This window comes from Somniosus microcephalus, chromosome 14 (assembly GCF_052327205.1).
Source record: "Somniosus microcephalus isolate GS21.2 chromosome 14, FLI_Smic_1.0, whole genome shotgun sequence".
Taxonomy (NCBI): domain Eukaryota; kingdom Metazoa; phylum Chordata; class Chondrichthyes; order Squaliformes; family Somniosidae; genus Somniosus; species Somniosus microcephalus.
Window position 1 is genome coordinate 94,853,328 of NC_141000.1, and position 25,591 is coordinate 94,878,918.

General features: G+C 44.8%; 1 protein-coding gene across 1 annotated transcript in view; it reads left to right on the top strand.

The window, feature by feature from the left end:
• Positions 1-25,591, top strand: part of LOC147107721 (type 2 lactosamine alpha-2,3-sialyltransferase-like) — a 126,213-nt gene that overhangs the window by 68,632 nt on the left and 31,990 nt on the right. Inside the window, exon 5 of the mRNA XM_086006987.1 lies at positions 13,704-13,803. Coding sequence (XP_085863113.1) covers positions 13,704-13,803 — 100 coding nt within the window. The remainder of the gene's footprint in view (positions 1-13,703; positions 13,804-25,591) is intronic.

Consider the following 25,591-nt stretch of genomic DNA (forward strand, 5'->3'; position numbering starts at 1 on the left):
GATTTCCACTATGCTTTCGAAATCCTTATCCACTGGCTTCTCTGGGGTTATTAGGTTTCGCAGTAAGCCATAAGTTTTTGCACCCATGGAATTCAACAAAACCAGTGCTTTCCTAGCATCTGGCACTTCATTCGCCTTGCAGTACACCTCAATACATTCCACATATGTCGCCCAATCTTCGACTTCATTGTCGAACGCAGTGACACTGCCACTCTTCGGCATCCCTGGGTGTGGTTAAACTGTCTAAAATGGCATCTCCCGCGCTCTCCCTTCTCCGCTGGCTCAAAATGGCGTCTCCCGCGCTTTCCTTTCTTCCCGCGCTCGTCCTTCTTCTCCGCTGCGGCTTCTAAAATGGCGTCTCCCGCGCTCTCCCTTCTTCTCCGCGGCTCAATGGCGTCTCCCGTGCTTCCTTCCTTTCCCCGCGGACGCCACTCAGCCCTTGAGCCCTGGCTGCGCTCTGCGCGTTCTCCTGTGCGCCTCTCTCATTGCCGCCGCTCAGTCCTGAACCCCGGCTGTGCTTTACCCTCTCTCTCTTTTTTGTTTTCCGTCGACGCCGCTCGGTCTTCAACCCCCGGCTGCGCCCTGTGCGCTTCACCCTCTCTCTTACCCCGTCGACGCTGCTCGGCCTTTTCTGTGCCGTCGGTCGGCTCCAGCCGCCGCTGTCCGGGAAGGGTCTGCGCTGTACCTGTTGCCAGTCTGTTGCTGAATCGTCGTGGCTGGAGAACCAAGCCCAGCTCTTAACAGCCTCCCCTGCGATGTTCACTCTCTGCTGGATGACTGGGCGGTTGCTCGTGGTCGACGCCCGTGCTTCGGGCCTCGACTTTCTTCCACCGTCCTCCCGGAGCGAATCCTTGAAAGGAAATGCAGAGTTGCAGGTAGATTCGAATCGACCTCGTCGCCACTGTTGAATCCGTGATTCTTAAAGTATGATGTTTTCCAATAACTAGACGGAGGCTGTAAATGAACAATCAACAGGTGTTTACTGGAGGAGGGTAGTCTAAAGACTAACAGTACAGAGGCATGCTCAAGGCTTATATACAGGTGTGGTCACTGCCAGTACTACAGTATACAGGAGCTGTAAAAGTAGTTCTCTCTTAAAGGTACATACACTACAGAAGAGGTCACGGATTTGGGAGCTGCTGCCAAAGAAGCCTTAGCGAGTTGCTGCAGTGCATCTTGTAGATGGTACACACTACAGCCATAGTACGCCGGTGGTGGAGGGAGTTAATGTTTAAGGTGGTGGATGGGGTGCCAATCAAGTGGGCGCTTTGTCCTGGATGGTGTCGAGCTTCTTGAGTGTTGTTGGAGCTGCACTCATCCAGGCAAGTGGAGAGTATTTCATCACACTCCTTACTTGTGCCTTGTAGATGGTGGAAAGGCTTTGGGGAGTCAGGAGGTGAGACACTCTCCACAGAATACCTAGCCTCTGACCTGCTCTTGTTGCCACAGTATTTATGACTGGTCCAGTTACGTTTCTGGTCAATGGTGACCCCCAGGATGTTGATGGTGGGGAATTCAGTGATGGTAATACTGTTGAATGTCAAGAGGAGGTGGTTAGACTCTTGCTTGTTGGGGATCGTCATTGCCTGGCACTTCTGTGGCGCGAATGTTACCTGCCACTTATCAGCCCAAGCCTGAATGTCGTCCAGGTCTTGTTGCATGTGGGCATGGACTGCTTCGTTATCTGAGGAGTTGTGAATGGCGCTGAACACTGCAGTCATCAGTGAACATCCCCATTTCTGACCTTTATGTTGGAGGGAAGGTCATTGATGAAGCAGCTGAAGATGATTGGGCCTAGGACACTGCCCTGAGGAACTCCTGCAGTGATGTCCTGGGGCTGTGATGATTGACCTTCAACCACCACAACCATCTTCCTTTTGTGCTAGGTATGACTCCAGCCAGTGGAGCGTTCTACTCCCAGGCTAGTACGTCTCTGCAAATGGCAGTTGACCTCTGTGCCATTTGAAATTGACATGGTGGGGCCCACATGCAGCTCAGGATGTCCGCTACGTCAACTGAGTTCTGACAAAAGTTCATTGACCTGAAACGTTGACTCTGTTTCTCTCTCCGTAGATGCTGCCTGACCTGCTGAGTATTTCCAGCATTTTCTGTTTTAATAAGAAACACTGTTTGGTTTTAAAAAAAACCCCAAAAAAACCCAGATTGTTCAATCAATATTTGGATCTGAAATAACTGAAGCAAGCTATGGTGAATTTTATTATGGCAAGTCATCCTCCATTGGTGGTGGTGATGAGAGAATTGCTGCAATAACAAGCAAGTACTCCTCCAAACCACTAGAGGGCACACACTTTTTCCTGTTCTGTTAAAAAGAATGACCTCCAGCCTATTCGATCAAGAACCCACCACAAGCAGCCTGGTGGAGCCTAAGTTGAATGCTGAAAAATATATACTTCAAAAAGAAAAATTAATAGAAGAATAGACTTCTTATCGTGACTGATAATGGAGTTGGTTGGGAAACTCTCAACTAAAACTTCTGAAGTCCCTCATGCCTCTAATGTACTAGGCCTGCAGGGGCATAAGATTGCAAGATTTTACTGTAAGTATTTTCTGGTATAAAAGCAGAAAATGCTGGAATTTTCTGCTGTTTTGCAACATATTGTTATCTCCCCTATTGAGAGAGGTTGCTGCCCTCCACCCCCTCCCTCCCTGAGGTAGTTTCCCAGCCTTTGTTCCCTCTCCCCACTCTCCCTGTCCTCCACCCCTTCCTCCCCGATTCCAGCTCCTTATCCCCCTTCTCCTCTCATAGAATAGTACAGCACAGAAGAAGGACATTCAGCCCATCGGGTCTGCACCGGCCCCTGCTTCTCTCCTCATTTCTCCAATTTAGGTCCAGTTATCCCCTTGCCCTCTATCCCTGGATGACCTAAATAATGCATTTGGTCTTCACATCCTGTGTGCAGCGTCATGCGAGATTGGCCAGTAGTATGTTAAAAATGGTTTTTTCCATTCAGCACCCAACACCGCTTTTGAAGTCAGGAGAGCAAAAATTGAGTTACTTGCTCCTACCTAATGTTTGAGCACTGGAACTCTGAAATGAGCATTAGGTACAATTATTCCAATACAAGGGACAGCCATTTATCAATTTAAAAAGTAAAATACCAGATGGAAGCAATTTTTTTACTTCTGGAGCTGGAAGCTACTGGGGTAATACACACAATCCTTTGAGTCTGTGTAGGATTATATTTTGCTTTAATAACAGTTGTGTTCTCTCTTTGCCCTTAACTAGACACAGATAATGTATTATTTAAGATAATGCATTTCCAATTGTGACAGTCATACTGCTTAATGGTGGCACTGAATGTGAGAATTAATAGGTGTCGGGGCAGTACTTCTGGCAAGGGTAATTTTAATCTCCAATATGTGAAAGGATAGTGAGGCTATGTTTTAAAGATGCACATTCTACACTGAAGCTGTGTAACTGGTTATCTTGGCAGTTTCTAGGTGTCCCTTCAAGATTTGACACTATTAGAACCAGCATATTTAAAGGATCAGTTTAAGATGACTACTCATACACAGTGCACTGGAGGAAGTATTGACATTTTAAGGGTAAACTTAGGCTGGAGGGTCTGGTTGCTGGCATATGTGTTGCTCAGGATCAGAGCGAGAGAGAGTTGTGTTTGACTCTGTAAAAGTCTTAGTGCATCAATCTCCCTTTTCTATTAGTGTCAATTGCTACAAAAGACTGGAGATTGAGGAAGTAATAAACAGGCTTTTATTACCAAAGAACAGAGCATGCCTCTTGTGGTTGCCTGGTATCCAAAAGGGCCGGGGGCTGCCGAGCAGCGACCTTTATACCCAGCCATGAGGGTGGAGCCAGGGGCGGAGTCGGCTGAGGCATGCACAGACAAGTACAACATTGGGCCAGAAATTGGTGAACGGGGCTTGCAGCCCCGTTTCTGCACTTACCCCACGCTACTGCCGATCAGCTCCAGGGACGCCTGGAATTGGTGTTTCCAGAAGAAGAATCCCGGGCAGCGTATGACGTCACGCCGCCCAGGAGTGCAGCCAGCGCGAAGCCAGGAGCGTGCAGTGCAAGTGAGACACGCCCCTTGAGGTCTCAGTTTCACTGGACACGCCCCCAATGTTTCTGTCAAGCTGCTAAGCATTTTTACATGCAAAGCAGCAGTTTAAATAGGTTTTTGGAAGTTTTTTGAAGATTTTGGTAACTTTTATAAACTTTTTTAAATGTTTACATTATTTTGAGTAATCTGAAGTAGTTTTAAAGAGAATTAAAGCAATTTAAAGACTTTTAAAAGCCCTAAAAGAATTTTTTTAATTCCATTTATTTATTTAGCAATGTCGTCGTCATACGTGTCTTCACACTGTTCCCTTTGGGGAACTGTATGAAGTGGTGGAAGGATTTATGGCCATGATTAACGCTCATTCCGTGACCGTAACCATCTTTTGAACCAGGCATTAGGGCGGTTAGTCCTATGGCGGGAGGGTTTTACGGGCTCCCACAAGCTATACAAGGAGGGGGGGCCACCCACACCCACGGACGCAAATATCCCACTGGATGTCAACCCAGAATTTAGAGCCGGAGCTCCGACTCCACTTGCCGGGACTGTCTGGAGCGGGGTTCGAAACCCTACCCTGATCTGGCCCAGCGGCGGGGATCCTACCGCTATGACAAAGGCCCAATCCGATTAGCAACGTGAAATGGCAGCATAGGGCTCCAGTCACGGGGAGGGAAAAGGCACAGGAAACATATGGGTGTCACCTTTTGTGCGGAGTGGGCCTTTTGCATAGCAGTAAGCATCCCCGCCGCTGGGCCAGAAGGAGTAGGGTTTTGAACCCCACTCCAGACAGTCCCGGCAAGTGGAGTCGGAGTTCCAACTTTAAATTCTGGGTGGACATCCAGCGGGATACTTGCGTCCGTGGGTGTTGGTGGCCCCCCCCCCCCCCTCAGATGGGTTGTGGGAGCCCGTAAAACCCTCCCGCCATAGGACTAACCACCCTAATGGCTGGTTCAAAGATGGTTACGGTCACGGAATGAGCGTTAATCACGGCCATAAATCCTTCCACCACTTCATACAGTTCCCCAAACGGAACAGTGTGAGGATACGTACGATGATGACCTCTTGCGCAATGCACCTCCTTGGACCGTCAGTCGCAGATGCGAGGGGGCAAGTCGTGCAATTGTTAAATTTTTCATTTTATTGACATGTAAAATGTTGGCCCAGTAATTCCCTTCCAACTGCGCGAGTACGGTCGGGGTACTTACGCATCTGGCTGGATGAAATGCCGGTTTTCAGCATGCACAGTGCTTTTGGGGAAAACCGGCATTTCCTGTCCTCTGAACGAAGGGGTTCAGAGGCAGAACGCGTGCGACTGCACAGGCAGCGCGTGCGCAGTATAATTCGCCGCTTTCATTAATGCTTTCAGTGAGGTCAAGTCCTTACAACTTACACATGAAAAAAGCATGGGTACAGTTGCTCCAGAGGCTGCGGAGGAAGATATTTCTTATCGTGGAGCTTCTGAAAGTATGTATGTCTGTATATATTCCTTTTGCGTGTTATGTATATATTCCTTTACTTATGTGTATGAATGTATTATTTAATTATGACTTTCAGAGAAAGTAACTTATTGGAAAATCATAATTAAAAACATACATTCATACACATTAGTAAAGGAATATAAAACATACATACATATACGTCAAGGAATATATGTGGACATACATACATAACTCATTCTCACATTCCATTCACACAGCCACAATTGCTCCTTCTACCTACCGTTCTGAAAACCCTTTTTTAAAAATAAAAAAATTTAAACTTTAAAACTTACTTAAAATTTCTTAAAATAACTTCCCTCCCTTTCCCAAACAAAAATATTGCATTTCAGAAGCTCCACGATAAAATGTTTCTTCCTCCGCAGCCAATGAACCACTTTACACTTGCTTTTTTCAAGTGTAACTTCTGAGGACTTACCCTCACGGATTTCATGAATGAAATCTACGAAGTTCACTGCGCAAGCGCTGCCTGTGCAGTCGCATGCGCTCGAGGTCTGGAAATGCCGGCGTTCCCCGCATGCGCTGTTCATGCTGAACGCCGGCATTTCCAACGGCCAGATGCGTGAGTACCCCGAGCGCACTCACACCTTTGGCCGCGAATTTCTGGCCCAATATGCAAGAGTGAACAACAGTACTAACAACAGTGGTTTACCACAGAGATGGATTATGCAGTGGAGCTACAGTTCCTCTTGTCGGAACGGATTCAAGGAAATTAGACTTTCTCTTCCTGTAGAAGGGTTGGGAGCGGCAAGCCGCTGCCGGGTACCCAAGCAAACAGTCTCCGGCAGTCAGGTAAGTGTATTAGTTGGGGGAGGGTTGTCGGCAGGCAGTCGGGGGAGGGGGGGAAGGAAGCCCTCGGTTTTCTTGTGGGACCTGGAAAAGCACTCCTGGTCCACAAGGAAACCGTAAAAATTCTTGGTCGTCTTCTGGGCCTGCTCCTGTGTGGTGCCAAGCTTTCCTGGCGAGGCTGGCACCAGGTTAAAATCTCACCCTGGTCTGTGACATCATTAGACCCTGACTTTTCATTTACAGTGCAACCTTTGCCTGCCTGCCAAAATATGCGTGTAAAAATGGTGCATGGAGCAAAATGGGCATGGAACCAGTGAGTAGAATTTCACCAAGGACTGGGTTTGAAGGCGGGTGCAAGTGACTGATATATCCATGTTCATTATCATAGATATAAAAAGCTGGTAAGCTGGGTAAGCCTTTTTCCTACTTGCTGGTTTTCTGTTAAAATTTGAAGTTCAGATTCAGAGGATCTGAATGTCTGAACTCTGAAATAGCTGTGGTCTGAATTTAGCTCCTGTAATGTGCACACTTACAAAAATTTACATTTGTGTTTATATGTTATTATTATGAGTAATATATTGGGTCTAGACTAGGTGGCAGATGTTCTTTTCCCCAACACAAATATGGTTGCTTGGGTTGTTAGTTAATTAACTGTGGGAATGATTTAATCTGGATGTTTCCAATGGTGATGGCGCTTAGATGGTTTTTGTTGATTTAACACTGAATAATAAAATGAGTGAGTTGAGTTTGACTCTGTACCAGACTTGTCATGGAAAAGAAAGTGGATTATGCTGTGGAGCTATTGCTCTTCATACAAGAATGGATCTTGCTCGGGGAGCTTTTGGCTAATTTACTTCAGGCCACAGATTGGAAAAATCCACTTCTCCCTTGCAGAGAAATTCAATCGAATAAATAACACTTTTTTAGCCATCATAATTCACTTCACTATAGAATAGGCTCTGGCTTCAGGCTGGATGAAGAATGCTCTGCTTATACAGGAGGGACAGTTATGGGGAATACTTTTTGTTAAAAGTACTCTACCTTTTTGTAGAAGGAAATAATAGGGTGACCATTGACTTTGCCATTTTAAGATGTTGACAGCAATCCAATTATTTTCGAAGACTATGGGGGAGAAATTGGAAGCGTTGGCACCGGCCACTACTGCCATAAGATGGCAAGGACGGTGGCCGGCGCTCTTCCGTCAGCTGGTGGCAGATCCATCCGCGTGGGCCATTTTTCAGCTGCCAGTAAACACTAGCGCCAGGGAGATTAAAATGAAAGAGATCGTGATGTCAGTGAGTGTGTAATGCAGTTTCAGTGGCAGTTTTCTACTTCCTGCAACTAAAAAAAAAAAAGCTTTCTTTAGTTATTTCAAGTTTTTTTTGGTGACGGAGTGTTGATTCAAGTGCAGAAATCACCCTCTATTTGTTAAAGGCTTCTGCTCATAACACTTCCTCACCATCATGGGGGCTGTACTGGCAGTCGACCTTGCCCTCCAGTATCTACGGCGGAGGCAGCAAGAAAGACCGCAACATGTGCGCAGAGGGAGGAGAAGGCCCATCAGGGCTCTTGACAGAGGTCTTGCCCACCTAGGGTCTTCCAACATCTCTTCTACCTTCAATTAAGCAAAGAGCAGTGTATTAGGAGGCTTCGCTTCACCAAGGAGGTGATCACCGAAACTCTGCCACCTCCTGCAACCAGAGAGCAAATAATACAAATGACAACAGAGAAGGTCATAGACCTAGGTAGCAGTGGGGAAATTAAAAACCAGAGCGTGTCAGGAAGGGGTAGAAGGTGTGGAGTAAAAGGTAAAGTAATAAAAAGGGCAATAGCAGGAACTAAGTGTCACAAAACATATTTGAAAGTTCTCTATCTGAATGCACGTAGCATTCGTAACAAAATAGACGAGTTAAAGGCACAAATAGCTACATATGGGTATGATCTTGTGGCCATTACAGAAACATGGCTGCAGGGTGACAATGCCTGGGAATTAAACATACCAGGAAGGACAGGCAGGAAGGAAGGGGAGGTGGGCTGGCTATTTTAATAAAGGAAGGAATCACTGTAATACAGAGAAATGATATTGGGTCAAAGGATCAGGATAATGAAACAGTTTGGGTGGAGATAAGGAATAATAAGGGGAAAAAAACACTAGTGGGTGTAGTATATAGGCCTCCGAACAGTCGCAACTCGGTTGGACGGAGTATCAATCAGGAAATAGTTGAGGCTTGTAATGGAACATCTATAATTATGGGGGATTTTAACTATCATATAAATTGGACGAATCAAATTGGGCAGGGCTGCCTTGAGGATGAGTTCATTGAGTGTATTAGGGATGGGTTTCTTGAGCAGTATGTAACTGAACCAACCAGGGGGCAAGCAACCTTAGATCTGGTCCTGTGTAACGAGACAGGATTAATTAAAAATGTCCTAGTAAAGGATCCCCTTGGAATGATTGACCATAACATGGTTGAATTCCATATTCAGTTAGAGGGTGAGGAGGCTGTATCTCAAACAAGCGTGCTAAGCTTGAATAAAGGAGACTATGAAGGTATGAGAGCGGAATTGAGTAAAGTGGATTGGGAAAATAGGTTAAAGGATAAGACGATACATGATCAGTGGTGTACATTTAAGGAGTTATTTTACAAATTCCAAAAAAAGTATATTCCACTGAGGAAAAAAAGGGTGTAAAAGAAAAGACAGCCATCCGTGGCTAAGTAAAGAAATTAAGGATAGTATTCGACTAAAAACAAGGGCATATAAGGTAGCCAAATCTAGTGGGAGGATAGAGGATTGGGAAAACTTTAAAAGACAGCAAAAAATAACACAAAGATTGATTAAGAAAGGGAAGATACATTATGAAAGTAAATTAGCAAAAAATATAAAGACAGATAGTAAGAGTTTTTATAGTTATATAAAAAGAAAAAGGGTGGCTAAAGTAAATGTTGGTCCCTTAGAGGATGAGACCGGGAAATTAATGGTGGGAAATATGGAGATGGCAAAAACACTGAATGAATATTTTGTATCAGTCTTTACAGTGGAGGACACCAAGAATATCCCAACACTTGACAAGCAGGGGGCTATGGGGGGGAGGAGCTAAATACGATCAAAATCACTAAGGAAGTAGTACTTGGTAAAATAATGGGACTCAAGGCGGATAAATCACCTGGACCTGATGGCTTACATCCCAGGGTTTTGAGGGAAGTGGCTGTAGGGATTGTGGATGCATTGGTAATAATCTTCCAAAACTCCCTGGACTCAGCAAAGGTCCCGGCAGACTGGAAAACTGCTAATGTAACACCCTTATTTAAAAAGGGCAGTAGACAGAAGGCTGGAAACTATAGACCGGTTAGCCTAACATCTGTGGTAGGTAAAATTTTGGAGTCCATTATTAAGGAGACAGTAACAGGACATTTGGATAATCATAATTTAATAAGACAAAGTCAGCATGGTTTTATGAAGGGGAAGTCATGTTTGACAAATTTGCTGGAGTTCTTTGAGGAAGTAACATATAGGGTGGATAAAGGTGAACCAGTGGACGTAGTGTATTTAGACTTCCAAAAGGCATTTGACAAGGTGCCACACAAAAGATTATTGCTTAAGATAAAAAATCACGGGATTGGGGGTAATATTCTGGCATGGATAGAGGATTGGCTATCTAACAGAAGGCAGAGAGTTGGGATAAATGGTTCATATTCAGACTGGCAATCAGTAACTAGTGGTGTTCCGCAGGGGTCAGTGCTGGGTCCCCAACTCTTTACAATCTATATTAACGATTTGGAGGAGGGGACCGAGTGTAACATATCAAAGTTTGCAGATGATACAAAGATGGGAGGGAAAGTAGTGAGTGAGGAGGACATAAAAAACCTGCAAGGGGACATAGACAGGCTAAGTAAGTGGGCAGAGATTTGGCAGATGGAATACAATACTGGAAAGTGTGAGGTTATGCACTTTGGCAGGAAAAATCGTAGAGCAAGTTATTATCTTAATGGCAAGAAACTGGAAAGTACTGAAGTACAAAGGGATCTGGGGGTCCTGGTGCACGAAACTCAAAAGGTTAGTATGCAGGTGCAGCAAGTGATTAAGAAGGCCAACGGAATGTTGGCTTTCATTGCTAGGGGGATAGAATATAAAAATACGGAGGTATTGCTTCAGTTGTACAAGGTATTGGTGAGACCGCACCTGGAATACTGCGTACAGTTTTGGTGTCCATACTTAAGAAAGGACATACTTGCTCTCGAGTCAGTACAAAGAAGGTTCACTCGATTAATCCCGGGGATGAGGGGATGGACATATGAGGAGAGGTTGAGTAGATTGGGACTCTACTCATTGGAGTTCAGAAGAATGAGAGGCGATCTTATTGAAACATATAAGATTATGAAGGGGTTGGATCGGGTGGATGCAGGGAGGATGTTCCAGATGATGGGTGAAACTAGAACTAGGGGGCATAGTCTTAGAATAAGGGGCTGCTCTTTCAAAACTGAGATGAGGAGGAACTACTTCACTCAGAGGGTGGTAGGTCCATGGAATATGCTGCCCCAAAAAGCTGTCGAAGCTACATCATTAAATAAATTTAAAACAGAAATAGACAGTTTCCTAGTAGAAAAGGGAATTAAGGGTTACGGGGAGCGGGCAGGAATTTGGACATGAGTCTAGGTTCGGATAGGTCATGGCCCTGTGGGTAGCGGAGCGGGCCCAGGGGCCGTGTAGCCTGATCCTGCTCCTGTTTTCGTGTGTCCAATGCTGTTAGATTCAGGAGATAGTCCTGTCATAGTGGATTGGCGGTTAGGATCAGATCAGCCATGATCTTATTGAATGGCGGAGCAGGCTCGAGGGGCCAATTGGCCTACTCCTGCTCCTATTTCTTATGTTCTCATGTTAAGAGGCGATTTGATAGAGGTGTCCCGTATCATGAAGGGTTTTGAAATAGTAAAGAAGGAGAAACTGTTTCCAGTGACAGAGGTTGGCAACCAGAGGACACAGATTTAAGATGATTGGCAAAAGAACCAGAAGCGACATGAGGAGGAATGCTTTTACGCAGCGAGTTGTTGTGATCTGGAATGCACTGCCTGAAAGGGTGGTGGAAGCAGATTCTATACTAACATTCAAAAGAGAATTGGATAAATACTCACGGAAAAAATTACAGGGCTGTGGGGAAAGAGCAGGGCAGTGGGACTAATTGGATAGCTCTACAAAAGAGCTAGGCACAGGCACGGTGGGCTGAATGGCTGCCTTCTATGCTGTATCACAGACCCCTTAAGGATTCTTTTATAAATACTTGGCGTTATTATTTTGTCGCTTCAGAAGTAGTTAGCAGGAACAGTGATAACGTCAGATTTTATTTTCTTTAGCAAAATACTGCGGATGCTGGAAATCTGAAATAAAAACAGAACATGCTGGAAATACTCAGTAGGTCAAGTAGCATCTGTAGAGAGAGAAACAAAGTTAACATTTCAGGTTGAAGGCCTTTTGTCAGATCTGGCATTTTTTGGACAGCAGATTCTAGTAGTGGTTCTACTGTTGCCATTTACAGCTCCTCTAGACCCAGCTTTTGTTCCTTTTACTTGTCCCATTACCATCCCCTTTTGCCATGCATCATCATCCCTTTTGTCATTTAATCACTGCCTGCTTTCCACCCCATCACAGACCTTCCCTTTTGTTCTTTCCTCCCCCCCCCCCTCCCCCCCCCCCCCTTTCCCTGCCTCTGTACTTGCTTAAAAACCTGTTGCATCTCTTGCCAGTTCTGAGGAAAGGTCTTTGACCTGAAACATTAGCTCTGTTTCTCTCTTTACAGATACTGTCTAACCTGCTGAGTATTTCCAGCATTTTCTGTTTTTGTTTTACTCTCTTTATCTTTTGTTATTTACCATTTGCCCCTCTTCAAACATCCTTTAAACTACAATGCACAGCCTAAGTGTTATGTTTCTTGAAGAATAATTTCCTCCTGAGAAACCTTATTGTTTAAGGGATAAAGATCATTTTTAACCAAGAGTAAGGCTGTTTTCAGAACTAATATTACTTCACAGCAGTGAAATGCTGCTTGTTCTTGGTTTAGATCAAAATCATTTGCTTGCATTGTCACATGAAAAGGAAAATTTGATCTAACCAGTTTCCTTTAAAGGGTCACTCTCTTTGTTTTGCTTGGGAGGAAGTAAAGCTTTTATCCCAGTGGCATAATCGTTGGGCTTCAATGCATTTTTATGTTAATTGCTTCGAATCTGTGAAATGAGAGAGGCTTGCAAAATGTTTTTTTTTGCTACGATGTTGAAAGGAGCGAGATACCATAATTAAAGTCACAACATTTCTAGTGATTTGCATATATCTTGTAAGGACAATATTTGTTACAGTACTTTGTTATGGTAGTTCTTTAAATAAAAAACATTCTTGATCTCTTCCCAACATTTCCTGGTCCACCATTCTGGAATCAAGTTTCCAAGAAACTAGGCTATTCATCATGTATTTAGCTCAGCACTACAGTATATTTGAATATAAATAATCATGATTTTAAATGGAAAAAAATAGCATGCCAATAGAAAATGCTGCGAGTAAACATTCCCTTGATTCATCATAATTATAAATACCTTAATTGGGCTACATTTAACTCCTAGAAATGCATTTGGCTTTCTTGCCAGAAATTATGGTAACCTAATCTTAATCTACAGTTCTCTTCCCTCGCAAAAGCCTCTTGCTGAGGCTTAACCTAGTGAAAACTAGAATGGCAGGTTCAGTATCAAAATCGAATGAGGAGAAGGATACCATATCTTGGTTGGGGGGAGGAAGATTCTGAGAATACTGTGAATACATTTGTATTTTGCACTCCAATAGTCTCCTTATTTCCATTCAATAAACATGTCCTGCTTTAAAAACTTACCGAGGGGTGCGTGTTGTAAGGGGTCACATGTCTCTCAGCCATCTGAGAATTAAAACAATGATGTGACCTGTTGAACAAAGTATTTCTGCAGTGAATTTAGACAAGGTTGCCAGACCGCTAGCTAATGGCAGTTGTTTCTTTCAAGTAGTATGATGACGTGTGGCAAATGGTTTCTAGGAGACATGGAGACACTGTGTTGTGGATATAAATAATAGAGCTGATTTTCTGAATTTAGACTGCCAGTGGGGAGGCTTGCCCGGCGATTGCACAGATCAAGAAATTGTGGGTGTGCTGCCCACAATTTTCCATCCATTAATTTTAAGGTTAAAAATCGGCTGTTACATATAAAGGCGAGAGAGAGGTGCCAATTCTTTTTATATAAAAAAAGACAGACTGAAGTATGGAAGAAGCAGATGAACTTCAATTGTAATTTTACAAGTGATTAAATGTTTTGTACATGCTGATCTGTTGAGAAATAAGAGATTTTTTTCCCCCTTTGTCTTTCAGGGCTGGGAAGCATGAAGAGACGCCGATGCCTTAAGCTGTTGATGGTGGTTCTCTTTTTGTTCTCTTATTACTTATTTTATGACAAAATGAAATCCAGTGGGTATGTTATTTTTCTAATGCTTATCTGTGTAATTTGTAATATATTGATGTATGACTTTTTTTTAAAAAGTGGAACACTGCTCACGCCAGAATACATTTGTACATTGAGCAAACCAGAGCTGCATCTTTTCACATACCTGTGGCCTAATCTTGTATTCTAAGCAGTATATGCTGCAGTGAAGGATGCATACCTCTCTCCGTTATTTGTTTTGTTTCAGAGATTGGTAGAATGAAACAAAACACACCTGGGTTGAGAGATTGATACATAATCCTTTTTTTTAAGTTTGTTTCTTTCAGCCTTCTCCACATACTATTGCAGTAAACAAAAGTTTCCACTGGGGAAATCACGAGGCCATCACTCAAACACACTGACGTCATGATTTGACCTAATCTCACTCGTTGATGTGAAAGGTGCCACTTTCAACTTGCCAGGTTTACTCGAGGGATGAGGTCCTGCAACAAGAATTTAGGGAGCTAGGTAGCAGATTAAAAAGCAGGACCTCAAAGGTTGCAATCTCTGGATTACTGCCGGTGCCACGTGCTAGTGAGTATAGGAATAGGAGGCTAGAGCAGATGACCTAAACAGTTGGTGCAGGAGGGAGGACTTTAGTTTCCTGGATCACTGGGTCTGCTTTTGGGGCAGGTGGGACCTGTACAAGTCGATGGGTTGCACCTGAACTGGAACGGGACCAGCATCCTTGCGGGGAGGTTTGCTAGTACTGTTGGGGGCGGGGGGGGGGGGGGTGTTTAAGCTAACTTGGCAGGGGGATGGGATATGGAGTGGAGCTACAGTAGAGGGTGATGCACAGCCAAATATAGAGGGGGGGAAAAACAACTTGGCCTGGAAGGCAGAGCAAATATGTAATGGCACAAGGGAGTATGGTAAGGCTGGATAGCATTTATTTTAATGCAAGAAGTCTTGCGAGTAAGGCAGATGAATTGAAGGTGTTGATGAACACATGGGAGTATGATATTGTTGCTATCACAGATACATGGTTGAAGGAGGGGCAGGACTGGCAGCTCAATATTCCGGGGTATAGAATCTTCAGGCGAGACAGAGGGGGGTGTATAAGAGGAGGGGGGTGTCGCAATATTAATCAAGGAGTCAATTACTGCTGTAAGGAGGGATGATATCTTAGCAGGTTCCTCTAATGAGGCCATATGGGTAGAACTTAAAAACAAAAAGAGGGCAAGCACTTTGCTGGGAGTGTACTATAGGCCCCCAAACAGTCAGGGGGAGATAGAGGAACAGATATGTAGGCAAATCTCCAGAAGTGTAGAAATAATAGGGTAATAATAGGGGATTTCAACTTCCCCAATATTAACTGGGATAGTCAGAGTGTGAAAGGCTTAGAGGGTGCGGGATTCTTAAAGTGCATCCAGGAGAGCTTTGTGAGCCAGCATGTAGAAAGTCCTACAAGAGAGGGGGCGGTACTGGACCTAATTCTAGGGAATGTAGCCGGGCAAGTGGTAGAAGTGTCAGTAGGAGAGCATTTTGGTGACGGTGACCATAATTCGGTGAGATTTAAGGTAGTCATGGAAAAGGACAAAGATGGACTGGAAATAAAGGTTTTAAATTGGGGGAAGGCCGATTTTAATATGATAAGGCAGGATCTGGCCAAAGTGGATTGGGATAAGCTACTTGTAGGAAAATCCACATCAGAGCAGTGGGACTCTTTCAGAAAGGAAATAGAGAGAGTACAACGCCAACATGTTCCTGTAAAGGTCAAGGGTGGGACCAACAAGCCCAGGGAACCCTGGGTGTCAAGGGATATACAAGTATAGATTAGGAAAAAAAGGGAGGCTTTTGGCAGATACAAAGGACTAAAAACAGTGGAAGCCCTAGAGGAGTATAGAAAGTGTAGGGGGGTACTTAAAAAAAGAAATTAGGAGAGCGAAGAGGGGGCATGAAAAAACACTGGCGGGCAAAATAAAGGAAAATCCCAAGGTGTTTTATAAGAATATTAAGGGCAAGAGGATAACCAGAGAAAGAGTAGGGCCCATTAGGGACCAAAGTGGCAATCTGTGTGTAGAGCCGGAAGATGTGGGTGAGGTTTAAATGAATATTTTGCATCTGTGTTCACTATGGAGAAGGATGATGTAGGCATAGAAATCAGGCAGGAGAATTGTGATATACTTGAACAAATTAGTATTGAGAGGGAGGAGGTACTAGCAGTTTTAGTGGGCTTAAAAGTGGATAAATCCCCAGGCCTGGACGAGATGTATCCCAGGCTGCTGTGTGAGGCAAGGGAGGAGATTGCAGGGGATCTGACACAAATTTTCAGAACCTCTCTGGCCACAGGGGAGGTGCCAGAGGACTGGAGGACAGCTAACGTAGTACCATTATTCAAGAAGGGTAGTAGGGATAAACCAGGGAATTACAGGCCAGTGAGCCTAACATCGGTGGTAGGGAAATTATTGGAAAACATTCTGAAAGACAGAATTAGTCTCCACTTGGAGAGGCAAGGATTAATCGAGGATAGTCAGCATTACTTTGTCAGGGGGAGATCATGTCTAACCAATTTGATTGAATTTTTCAAGGGGGTGACTAGGTGTGTGGATGTAGTCTACATGGACTTCAGTAAGGCTTTTGACAAAGTCCCACATGGGAGACTGGTCAAGAAGGTAAGAGCCCATGGGATCCAGGGCAATTTGGCACATTGGATCCAAAATTGGCTTAGTGGCAGGAGGCAGAGGGTGATGGTCAAAGTTTGTTTTTGTGATTGGAAGCCTGTGTCCAGTAGTGTACTACAGGGATCGGTGCTGGGTCCTTTGCTGTTTGTAGTGTACATTAATGATTTAGATATGAATGTAGGAGGGATGATCAGTAAGTTTGCAGATGACACAAAAATTGGTGGAGTGGTAAATAGCGAGGAGGGAAGCGTTAGGCTACAGGACGATATAGACGGGTTGGTCAGATGGGCAGAACAGTGGCAAATGGGATTTAACCCTGAAAAGTGTGAGGTGATGCATTTTGGGAGGACTAACAAGGCAAGGGAATACACAATGAATGGTAGGATCCTAGGAAGGACAGAGGATCAGAGGGACCTTGGTGTGCATGTACATAGATCCCTGAAGGCAGCAGGACAGATAGATAAGGTGGTTAAAAAGGCATATGGGATACTTGTATAATTGCAAAATACTGCGGATGCTGGAAATCTGAAATAACAACAGAAAATGCTGGAACTACTCAGCAGGCCAGGCAGCATCCGTGGAGAGAGAAACAGAGTTAACGTTTCAGGTCTGGGACCCTTCATCAGAACTGGAAAAAGCTGGAGATGTAGCAGACATTAAGCAGGTGCAGAGACAGCGGGGCGGGGGGGGGGGAAGAAATAGAAAGAACATCCTGTACTTTTGTAAGAGGCAGGAAAGATAAAATGTTGCAAATGGGAATGGCAAAAATCATACTGCATGAAAAATGGGGGCAGGGATAATTATCTGAAATTGTTGAACTCAATGTTGAGTCCGGCAGGCTGCAAAGTGCCCAATCAAAAGATGAGGTGCTGTTCCGCGAGCTTACGTTGAGCTTCATTGGAACAAAGTAATAGGCCGAGGACAGAGACAGTATTCGCTGAACTGTATTCAGCTGCTCACGATGCAGTCTCCTCTACATTGGGGAGACCAAACGCAGATTGGGCGACCGCTTTGCGGAACACCTCCGTTCAGTCCGTACGGGTGACCCTGAGCTTCCGGTCACCTGTCACTTTAATTCACCGCTTCACTCCCACTCTGATCTCTCTGTCCTCGGGCTATTGCATTGTTCCAATGAAGCTCAACGTAAGCTCGAGGAACAGCACCTCATCTTTCGATTGGGCACTTTGCAGTCTGCCGGACTCAACATTGAGTTCAACAATTTCAGATAATTATCCCTGCCCCCATTTTTCATGCAAATGGGAATGGCAAAAATCATACTGCAACATTTTATCTTTCCTGCCTCTTACAAAAGTACAGGATGTTCTTTCTATTTCTTCCTCCCCTCCTAACCCACCCCCCCGCCCCGCTGTCTCTGCACCTGCTTAATATCTGTTACATCTCCAGCTTTTTCCAGTTCTGATGAAGGGTCCCAGACCTGAAACGTTAACTCTGTTTCTCTCTCCACGGATGCTGCCTGGCCTGCTGAGTATTTCCAGCATTTTCTGTTGTTATTTGGGATACTTGCCTTCATTAGCCGAGGCATAGAACATAAGAGTAGGGAGGTTATGATGGAGCTGTACAAAACGCTGGTTAGGCCACAGCTGGAATATGGTGTGCAGTTCTGGTCGCCACACTACATATATAGGAAGGATGTGATTGCATTGGAGAGGGTGCCGAGGAGATTCAGCAGGATGTTACCTGGGTTGGAGCACTTCAGCTATGAAGAGAGACTGGACAGGCTGGGGTTAGCAGAGAAGGCTGAGGGGGGACGTGATTGAGGTGTACAAAATTATGAGGGGCATAGACAGGGTAGATAGAAAGGAACTTTTCCCCTTAGTAGAGGGGTCAATAACCAGGGGGCATAGTTTCAAGGTAAGGGGCAGGAGGTTTAGAGGGGATTTGAGGAAAAACTTTTTCACCCAGAGGGTGGCTGGAATCTGGAACTCATTGGTGGTAGAGGTGAAGGGATAATTACTAGTCCTAGCCCCTTTAGGGCTACCCCGGATCAGGCGTATTGCTCAGGCGTTCACTTTCAACTAACGTTTGAGGTAGCCGAATCCTAAAGACGCTCAATTGGGTCTAACGGTCTGGACTATCTCTCCCTAAAGGAAAGGAACAACCTGAAAATGTTACCGTCCTCCAGATAGCACTTTTAATAAGTTTAGCTAGACTGTAATGTTCCAGATATTATGAGGGTCCGGAAAACTCCCCCAGAATTCTGCAACTCCTCACCAAAGAGTGTACAGAGATTGAGTTCGCAAGTTTGATACAGAAGTATTATGTGAGACAATTCTAAAAAATATATAGATTTATTAAAGAACCGACTTATAATTTACAGTTGGTGAGTCAATCGCAACATTAACAGTTCTAAAAAGAGAAAGCTTACAATTCTATCAGAGAACCTACTCTTAAATCTTAACTTCGCTACAGTTTTATAGTTCTTAGTTTTCTACAGGATATCCACCAAAATCAAATACAGTACCTTTGATCCCCGAGGTACAAAGAGTTGGAGACTTACAGAGCTGGCTCTGAAGCCGAGAATCGCTTTGCCCCTTTGAGTGAGTCTACTATCCCATTTGAGAGTTCAATATTTATACCCTTTTCTAGTGGTATTTCCTTTAAGGTTTTCTGCTGATGTAAGCTAATTATCTCTAGTCATTTTTCTGCTGACCCCTGTCACCTCAGCTGATAGCACTACAGAACCATGTCTCTCCACTAGGTGTTCGAAGTTTATCATAAAAAAACGGTGTAACAGCAGGTGCGCTTTACTTGGTATCATTTTTACGAAGGCAGATGTTTGTTACTTTTTATGTGCTTCTTTACGAGGTGTAAATTAGAACACCTTGTACAGGGTGAACTATTGTCTTGTTCCCAAAGGTTCAGACTGTCCGGAGCCTTTAACCTTCTGTTTCAATAAGGTTATTGATTCAGTGTCAACAACTATCTTATCCCAATAGCCAGAATGCTATCACAGCTTTTTCATCGTTAGGTTTCTAGATTTCCAGACCCAGTTTGTCATGTTTTAATGAGGCCAGAATTCTTTCATAGAATGGTGTATTTTTCTGAATAGGTTATATTGCTTATTCCTTCACACGGGAACCCTCGCAACATTCAAGAAGCATTTAGATGAGCACTTGAAACGCCATAGCACACAAGGCTACGGACCAAGTGCTGGAAAATGTGATTAGAATAGATAGGGCTTGATGGCTGGCGCGGACACAATGGGCCGAAGGGCCTCTTTCTGTGCTGTATAAATCTATGACTCTAAGCATCATTCTTGTGTTGAACTTGTGTTGTGCTTTCTTTCTTTTTCCCCCACATGCTTTTTTAAGAATTATTTTCTAGTGTATGCTTAATGGTTTGGTGCTGATGCTATTCTTTAGTACACAGTATCGATTTGTGCTCCACCTGCTTCACCTGTCCCTGTCCAGACATAAGAACATAAGAATTAGGAGCAGGAGTAGGCCATACGGCCCTTCGAGTCTGCTCTGCCATTCCATAAGGTCATGGCTGATCTTCGACCTCAACTCCACTTTCCCATCCGATCCCCATATCCCTTGATACCCCTAGAGTCCAAAAATCTATCTAAGCCTTGAATATACTCGACGACTCAGCATCCACAGCCCTTTGGGCAGAGAATTCCAAAGATTCACAGCCCTCTGAGTGAAGAAATTCCACCTCATCTCCGACTTAAATGGCCGACCCCTTATCCTGAGACTATGCCCCCTAGTTCCAGATTCTCCAGCCAGGGAAAACAACCTCTCGGCATCTACCCTGTCAATCCCCCTCAGAATCTTGTATGTTTCAATGAGATCACCTCTCATTCTTCTAAACTCCAGAGAGTATAGACACAATCTACTCAATCTCTCCTCACAGGACAACCCTCTCATCCCAGGGATCAATCTAGTGAACCTTCGTTGCACCGCCTCTAAGGCATGTACGTCCTTTCTCAGATAAGGAGACCAAAACTGTGCACAGTACTCCAGGCATGGTCTCGCCAAAGCCCTGTACAATTGTAGTAAGACTTCCTTTCTCTTGTACTCCAACCCCCTTGCAATAGCTAACCAGACCATTGGTTAGCACTTTTGACAAATACCTGTGCTACTCTCATCATGCTAAGGAGGGTTGTGGAACTTTAGTGCCATTGGAGTGGATGGTAGTGGGTAACTTGGCTACAATATGTAAGGCATACCGCACTTACTTGAGATCTCACTTCTTCCTTGACTTCTTTTGAGGAAGTGACATCCCAGATGGATTGTGGTAAGCCTCATGATGATGTATTGCAGCTGGACTTCCAAAAGGCATTTGGCAAAGTTCCACTTAAAGCTATTAGTTGGGCTCAAACCTATGGGAATTCAAAGTAAGTATTGGGTATGGATGCTAGCAGTGACTTAGACATTGGTATTCTGTCTGATTTTCTGGGCCAATAGGAACATCCATTATAAGACGTGAAACCCAGTCTGGTGAGGAATATATGGAGGAAGCTGCAGTGTCCAAACAATTAATACCTGGTTTCCCAGCTGTAACACTGATAAAATCTTGCACTCGTTTGTCTCTGTTTACTTCAAACATAGTGGTTGGAATATTAACGAACCCTCATGGTATTAATCACAAGCACTGGCTGCTGGTTTTAGCTTCTGGCAAAAGCATCTGAATTCACATCACCTACATGCTATTTCATCTTAACGATCTAGAAAAGCGACAAACCTAACTGTTCTATTTTAAGGTGCTGCTGCTTGTCAAATACTGTAAGAAGCATGGTTCTAAAAAGTATATTAACCCCCTTGTGGATTGATTCTCGTTCTATTAAGTTTTGTGCTGTTTGAGCTTTGCTGACTAATTTATGTGATTAGGAGAGCATGGCGTGCATCCCACAGTTTACCATGGTAGGGATTAATTGGTAAACCTGGGCACACTAGCCTTTACACAGCAGTAAATAAAGACACAAGTTCATTTGTTTTGTTTCAGAGATTGGTAGAATGGAACAACACCACACCTGGGTTGAGAAATTGATACATAATCTGCTTATGTAAATTGCTATCTAGCAAGTGTTAGGAAAAAGCTCAAACTAGCAGGAACTTAGTGAAGCATAAGTCTCTGATGTTGGCACCTAAGGGAATGCCATATTATCTCTCTTGAATTGTTTGTTCCAACACCAGTCAGGTTAGATTCCATAGTCTGTCAGACGATGAAGTAACAGCTCCCCATCAATCCTCGGATGGCAGGTTTTTGTGATGCTGCCATATCAACCGAACCAATGGGTAAGCCCTTGTTCTGACGAAGGGTCATTCACCTAAACGTTAACTCTGTTTCTCTTCCCCACAGATGCTGTCTGACCTGCTGAGTATTTCCAGCATTTTCTGTTTTTATTTCAGATTTCCAGCATCCGCAGTACTTTGCATTTGTAATGGTAAGCCCTCTTGGCCTTCTGGCTCTGGTTCAGGATCAATCACAAATGGGACTCTTGCATCTACTGCAATACTGAAGCTATCTCCAAGAAGCTTGGTTTTCTTTTTCATGCCTTACACTTATTTTTCCATCAACAATTCTTAACTCTTTGCAAAGCCCAACTTTTTGACTCAAGACTTGAATACTGCTCTTCTATCTGGGAGGCTTCTCTAACCCATTGCTTAAACACCTAGACAGGACAGAAGACAAAGCTTGTTATCTGATAGCTGATCCCTTCCTTAGCTCTTGCCCCTCTTTCCCCCCCCCCCCCCCCCCCCACCCCCCAAAAAAAAAAACAGGATCTTTCTGGTTTTTATGATGCTAAGTGCTCATTTGCTTTTTTAAAAAAAAAATTCCTTCCAAGATCCAAAATGGAGTTTTGCCGCCCTCAGTATTTCTTTCCTTTTACTATCTTCAGGCTTGGTGTCACCTAACCAATACATCTTGATTCTCGTCTTGCCTTGCTTCTTTCAAATTTGGTGTTAGCCCTGTACAATGGGCCTTGGCCCTTCACATTGGTTTCTAAATAATAAAAAAGCTAGTTTTTCCAGAAGTAAGCTGTACGTAGGGTTCCCAACCATTGGGCCGCAGTCTACTGGAATGGGTGATTGGTCTCTCGAGCACTGCAGCTGCTGACTCGGGAGAAACCGTCCTTGTATGAGCTTTTGGGCTTGCAAACAAATCCTTTTTGCTCTCCCAGAACGCACCGCTTCATTGCCGGTTGTGAGGATGATGGCATCGGAGCCAAGGAAAATCTGCTGGAAACTGAGTCCTGAGAGGGAGAGAATCACAAACTGGGGGGTGGGGGGAAGAATCACAAACTGGAGAGGGATGGGAGAGAGAGAACTCAAACTGGGGAGGAAGGGAGAGAGAACAAGCCAAACTGGGGGAGGGAAAGTTCATGTTGGCCGGTGCTGTGCGCTGTGGTATAATGTGTCTTATTCCAGGAGTCGGGCAGATTTGGTGCTGCACCCTGAGGACTGAGGCTCCCATGGGCTTCAGTGGTGGGGTGTGGGAGTCGGTGAATTAAATTAGGTCTGGTTTTGGTTTTATTTATTATTTTTATAACTTGCTGTGTATTTTAAAAAGACCTAAAATTGTACAAAAACTTTAGCTAGCAGTTACTTTTATCGATTCAGTAGCAAAATACTGCGGATACTGGAAATCTGAAATAACAACAGAAAATACTGGAAACACTCAGCAGGTCAGGCAGCATCTGTGGAGAGAGAAACAGAGTTAATGGGCTCGATTTTAAAAGGCCTGAGGAGGCGGGTTTGGAGGCAGGCCGGCAGCGACAAAATGGCTTCAGACTGCCATCCCGCCCCCACCTGATTTTTGTGAGTGCCTGGTCAGCTGCTCCCAAACTGACCCGACTGGTGGGACAGGTGCTAATCCTATTTTTATAGTGGTTTCCCATTTTTGTGCTTCTGTCTCCTGTTTTCCGTCTTGTCAGAAACAGGCCAGCTGCAAGAAGACGAGTTGCTGGAGGACATGATTTGGAGTCATTGGTGTAGCACTTTAAAAGCGCTCCTGTAACATGGCTGATATTCAAATGCAACAACTTTGTTGTTGGAGGTTTGGGATAAGATTTTGCATATCTATTGACCTTGTGACTGTTCAAGCTGACAGCCATCTGCAGTGTGACCTGATTGGAATAATTTCAGGCCACTTCAACTGTGTGCTTGCAAGCTTCTTGCCTTAACTGAAATCTATAGCAACGGAATGGGAACCATTTATATCCTCTCATCCTGGTCGTCAGATTCCGAGGAAGAGCAGCCACGGCAGCGCCACAACAGCAGCACCAGGAACGCCAACCTCCTCCTCACTCACCTGATGCTGCACAAGGCGGAGAGCGTCAGCGCAGGGCTGCACCTCGCCGCAGGAGATACCCCCAACACAGGGTTTACAGGCAAGAGGATCAGCTTCCTCAGCATGAGTGAGCAGCAGTGCCAAAGGAGGCTGAGACTTTCGTGAGACGTAGTCCTGACATCTGCGCAATGCTGCACCAACACCTGGAGCCCAGAGGAGCGGGTGGACACTCCTTACCAGTGGCTGTCAAAGTCACCACTGCACTCAACTGCTTCAGGCTCCTTCCAGGGATTAACTGCAGACATCAGCGGCATCTCTCAGTCGGCCACACACACCTGCATCACGCAGGTCACCGATGCCCTCTTTGCAAAGGCGCACAATTACATCCACTTCTCCACGGATGGCCCAAGTGTGACTGCGTACGGTTGGCTTTGCCAATATAGCAGGCTTGCCAATGGTGCAGGGCGTCATAGACTGCACACATGTAGCCATTAGGGCCCCCTATCACAACCCAGCTATATTTGTCAACCGCAAGGGATTCTACTCCCTGAATGTCCAGCTGATATGTAACCACAGGAAGATCATCATGCATGTTTGCGCAAAGTACCCTAGCAGTTGCCTTGACTCCTTCATCCTGCGGCAGTCTACTGTGCCTCGGCTCTCCCATCCACTAACCCAACTTTCCGGATGGCTTCTTGTCGACGAGGGCTATGCCCTGAAAAAGTGGCTTATGACACCGATGAGGAGGCCATCAAACGAAGCTGAGGAGCGTTACAATGTGAGTCACATATCCACCAGAAGCACCATCGAGCAAACCATCGGCTTGCTCAAAATGCGCTTCCGATGCCTCGACAGATCTGGAGGAGCCTTGCAGTGTGCACCAGCCATCAGGTGGCTGAGGAGAAGGTTGGTGCTCCTTTTGTTGGTGCTGCTGTTGTGCCCGGTTCTGCTGCTACCGCGGCTGCTCTTCCTCCGATTCTGAGGGCCAGGATGAGAGGGTATAAATGGTTCCCATTCCGCTGGTATATAACTCAGTTGAGGAATAGATGTTATTAGCGCTCAGTCAATGTGGGGAGAGCGTTTTCCAAGGAGGTCATAGTGCATATGGATCTCAGGTTAAACACTTACAAGCTCAATAGACCTGCAAAATGTGTGCCAAAACCTCAAAACACAAAGTTCTGGCATCTGAAAGTCAGCCATGTTGCAGGTCCGCTTTTATGCTGCAGGTGCAGCTGTCAAGAATTCAGCGAGTTGCTGAACTCGGCACAATCAGCTGGCGTGCTTGTCGCACGACGTACAACATGCTGAAAATGTAATAAAATGGGAAGAGTCTCTTAAAATCAGATTACCTAGGCAGTTAACAAGCTGTTAACTGCCTTAAGTGCCTCTCCCGCCGCTTGGTGTCAGGTCTGATTGGGACTCGCGGACCCGACAGTTTGTAAAGTTGCGTGGAGGCGGGATGGCGGCGGGTTTGCAGCCTGTCGTCAGTCATTTAGATGTTCACTCCTGACCCGCCTCTAAACCTGCCCTCTGAGGGCTGGCAAAATCGCGGCCCTTGAATCTGTGTCCCCTGGCTCTTGACCCTTCTGCCAATGGGAACAGTTTCTCTCTCTTTACTCTGTCTAGACCCCTTTGAACACCTCCATCAAATCTCCTCTCCACCTTCTCTACTCTTAGAACAACCCCAACTTCTCTAGTCTATCCACATAACTGAAGTCCCTCATCCCTGGAATCATTCTCGTAAATCTTTTCTGTACCCTCTCCATGGCCTTCACATCCTTCCTAAAGTGCGGTGCCCAGAATTGGACACAATACTCCAGTTGAGGTCGAACCAATGTTTTATAAAGGTTCATCGTAACTTCCTTTTGTACTCTGCCTCTATTTATGAAGCCCAATAT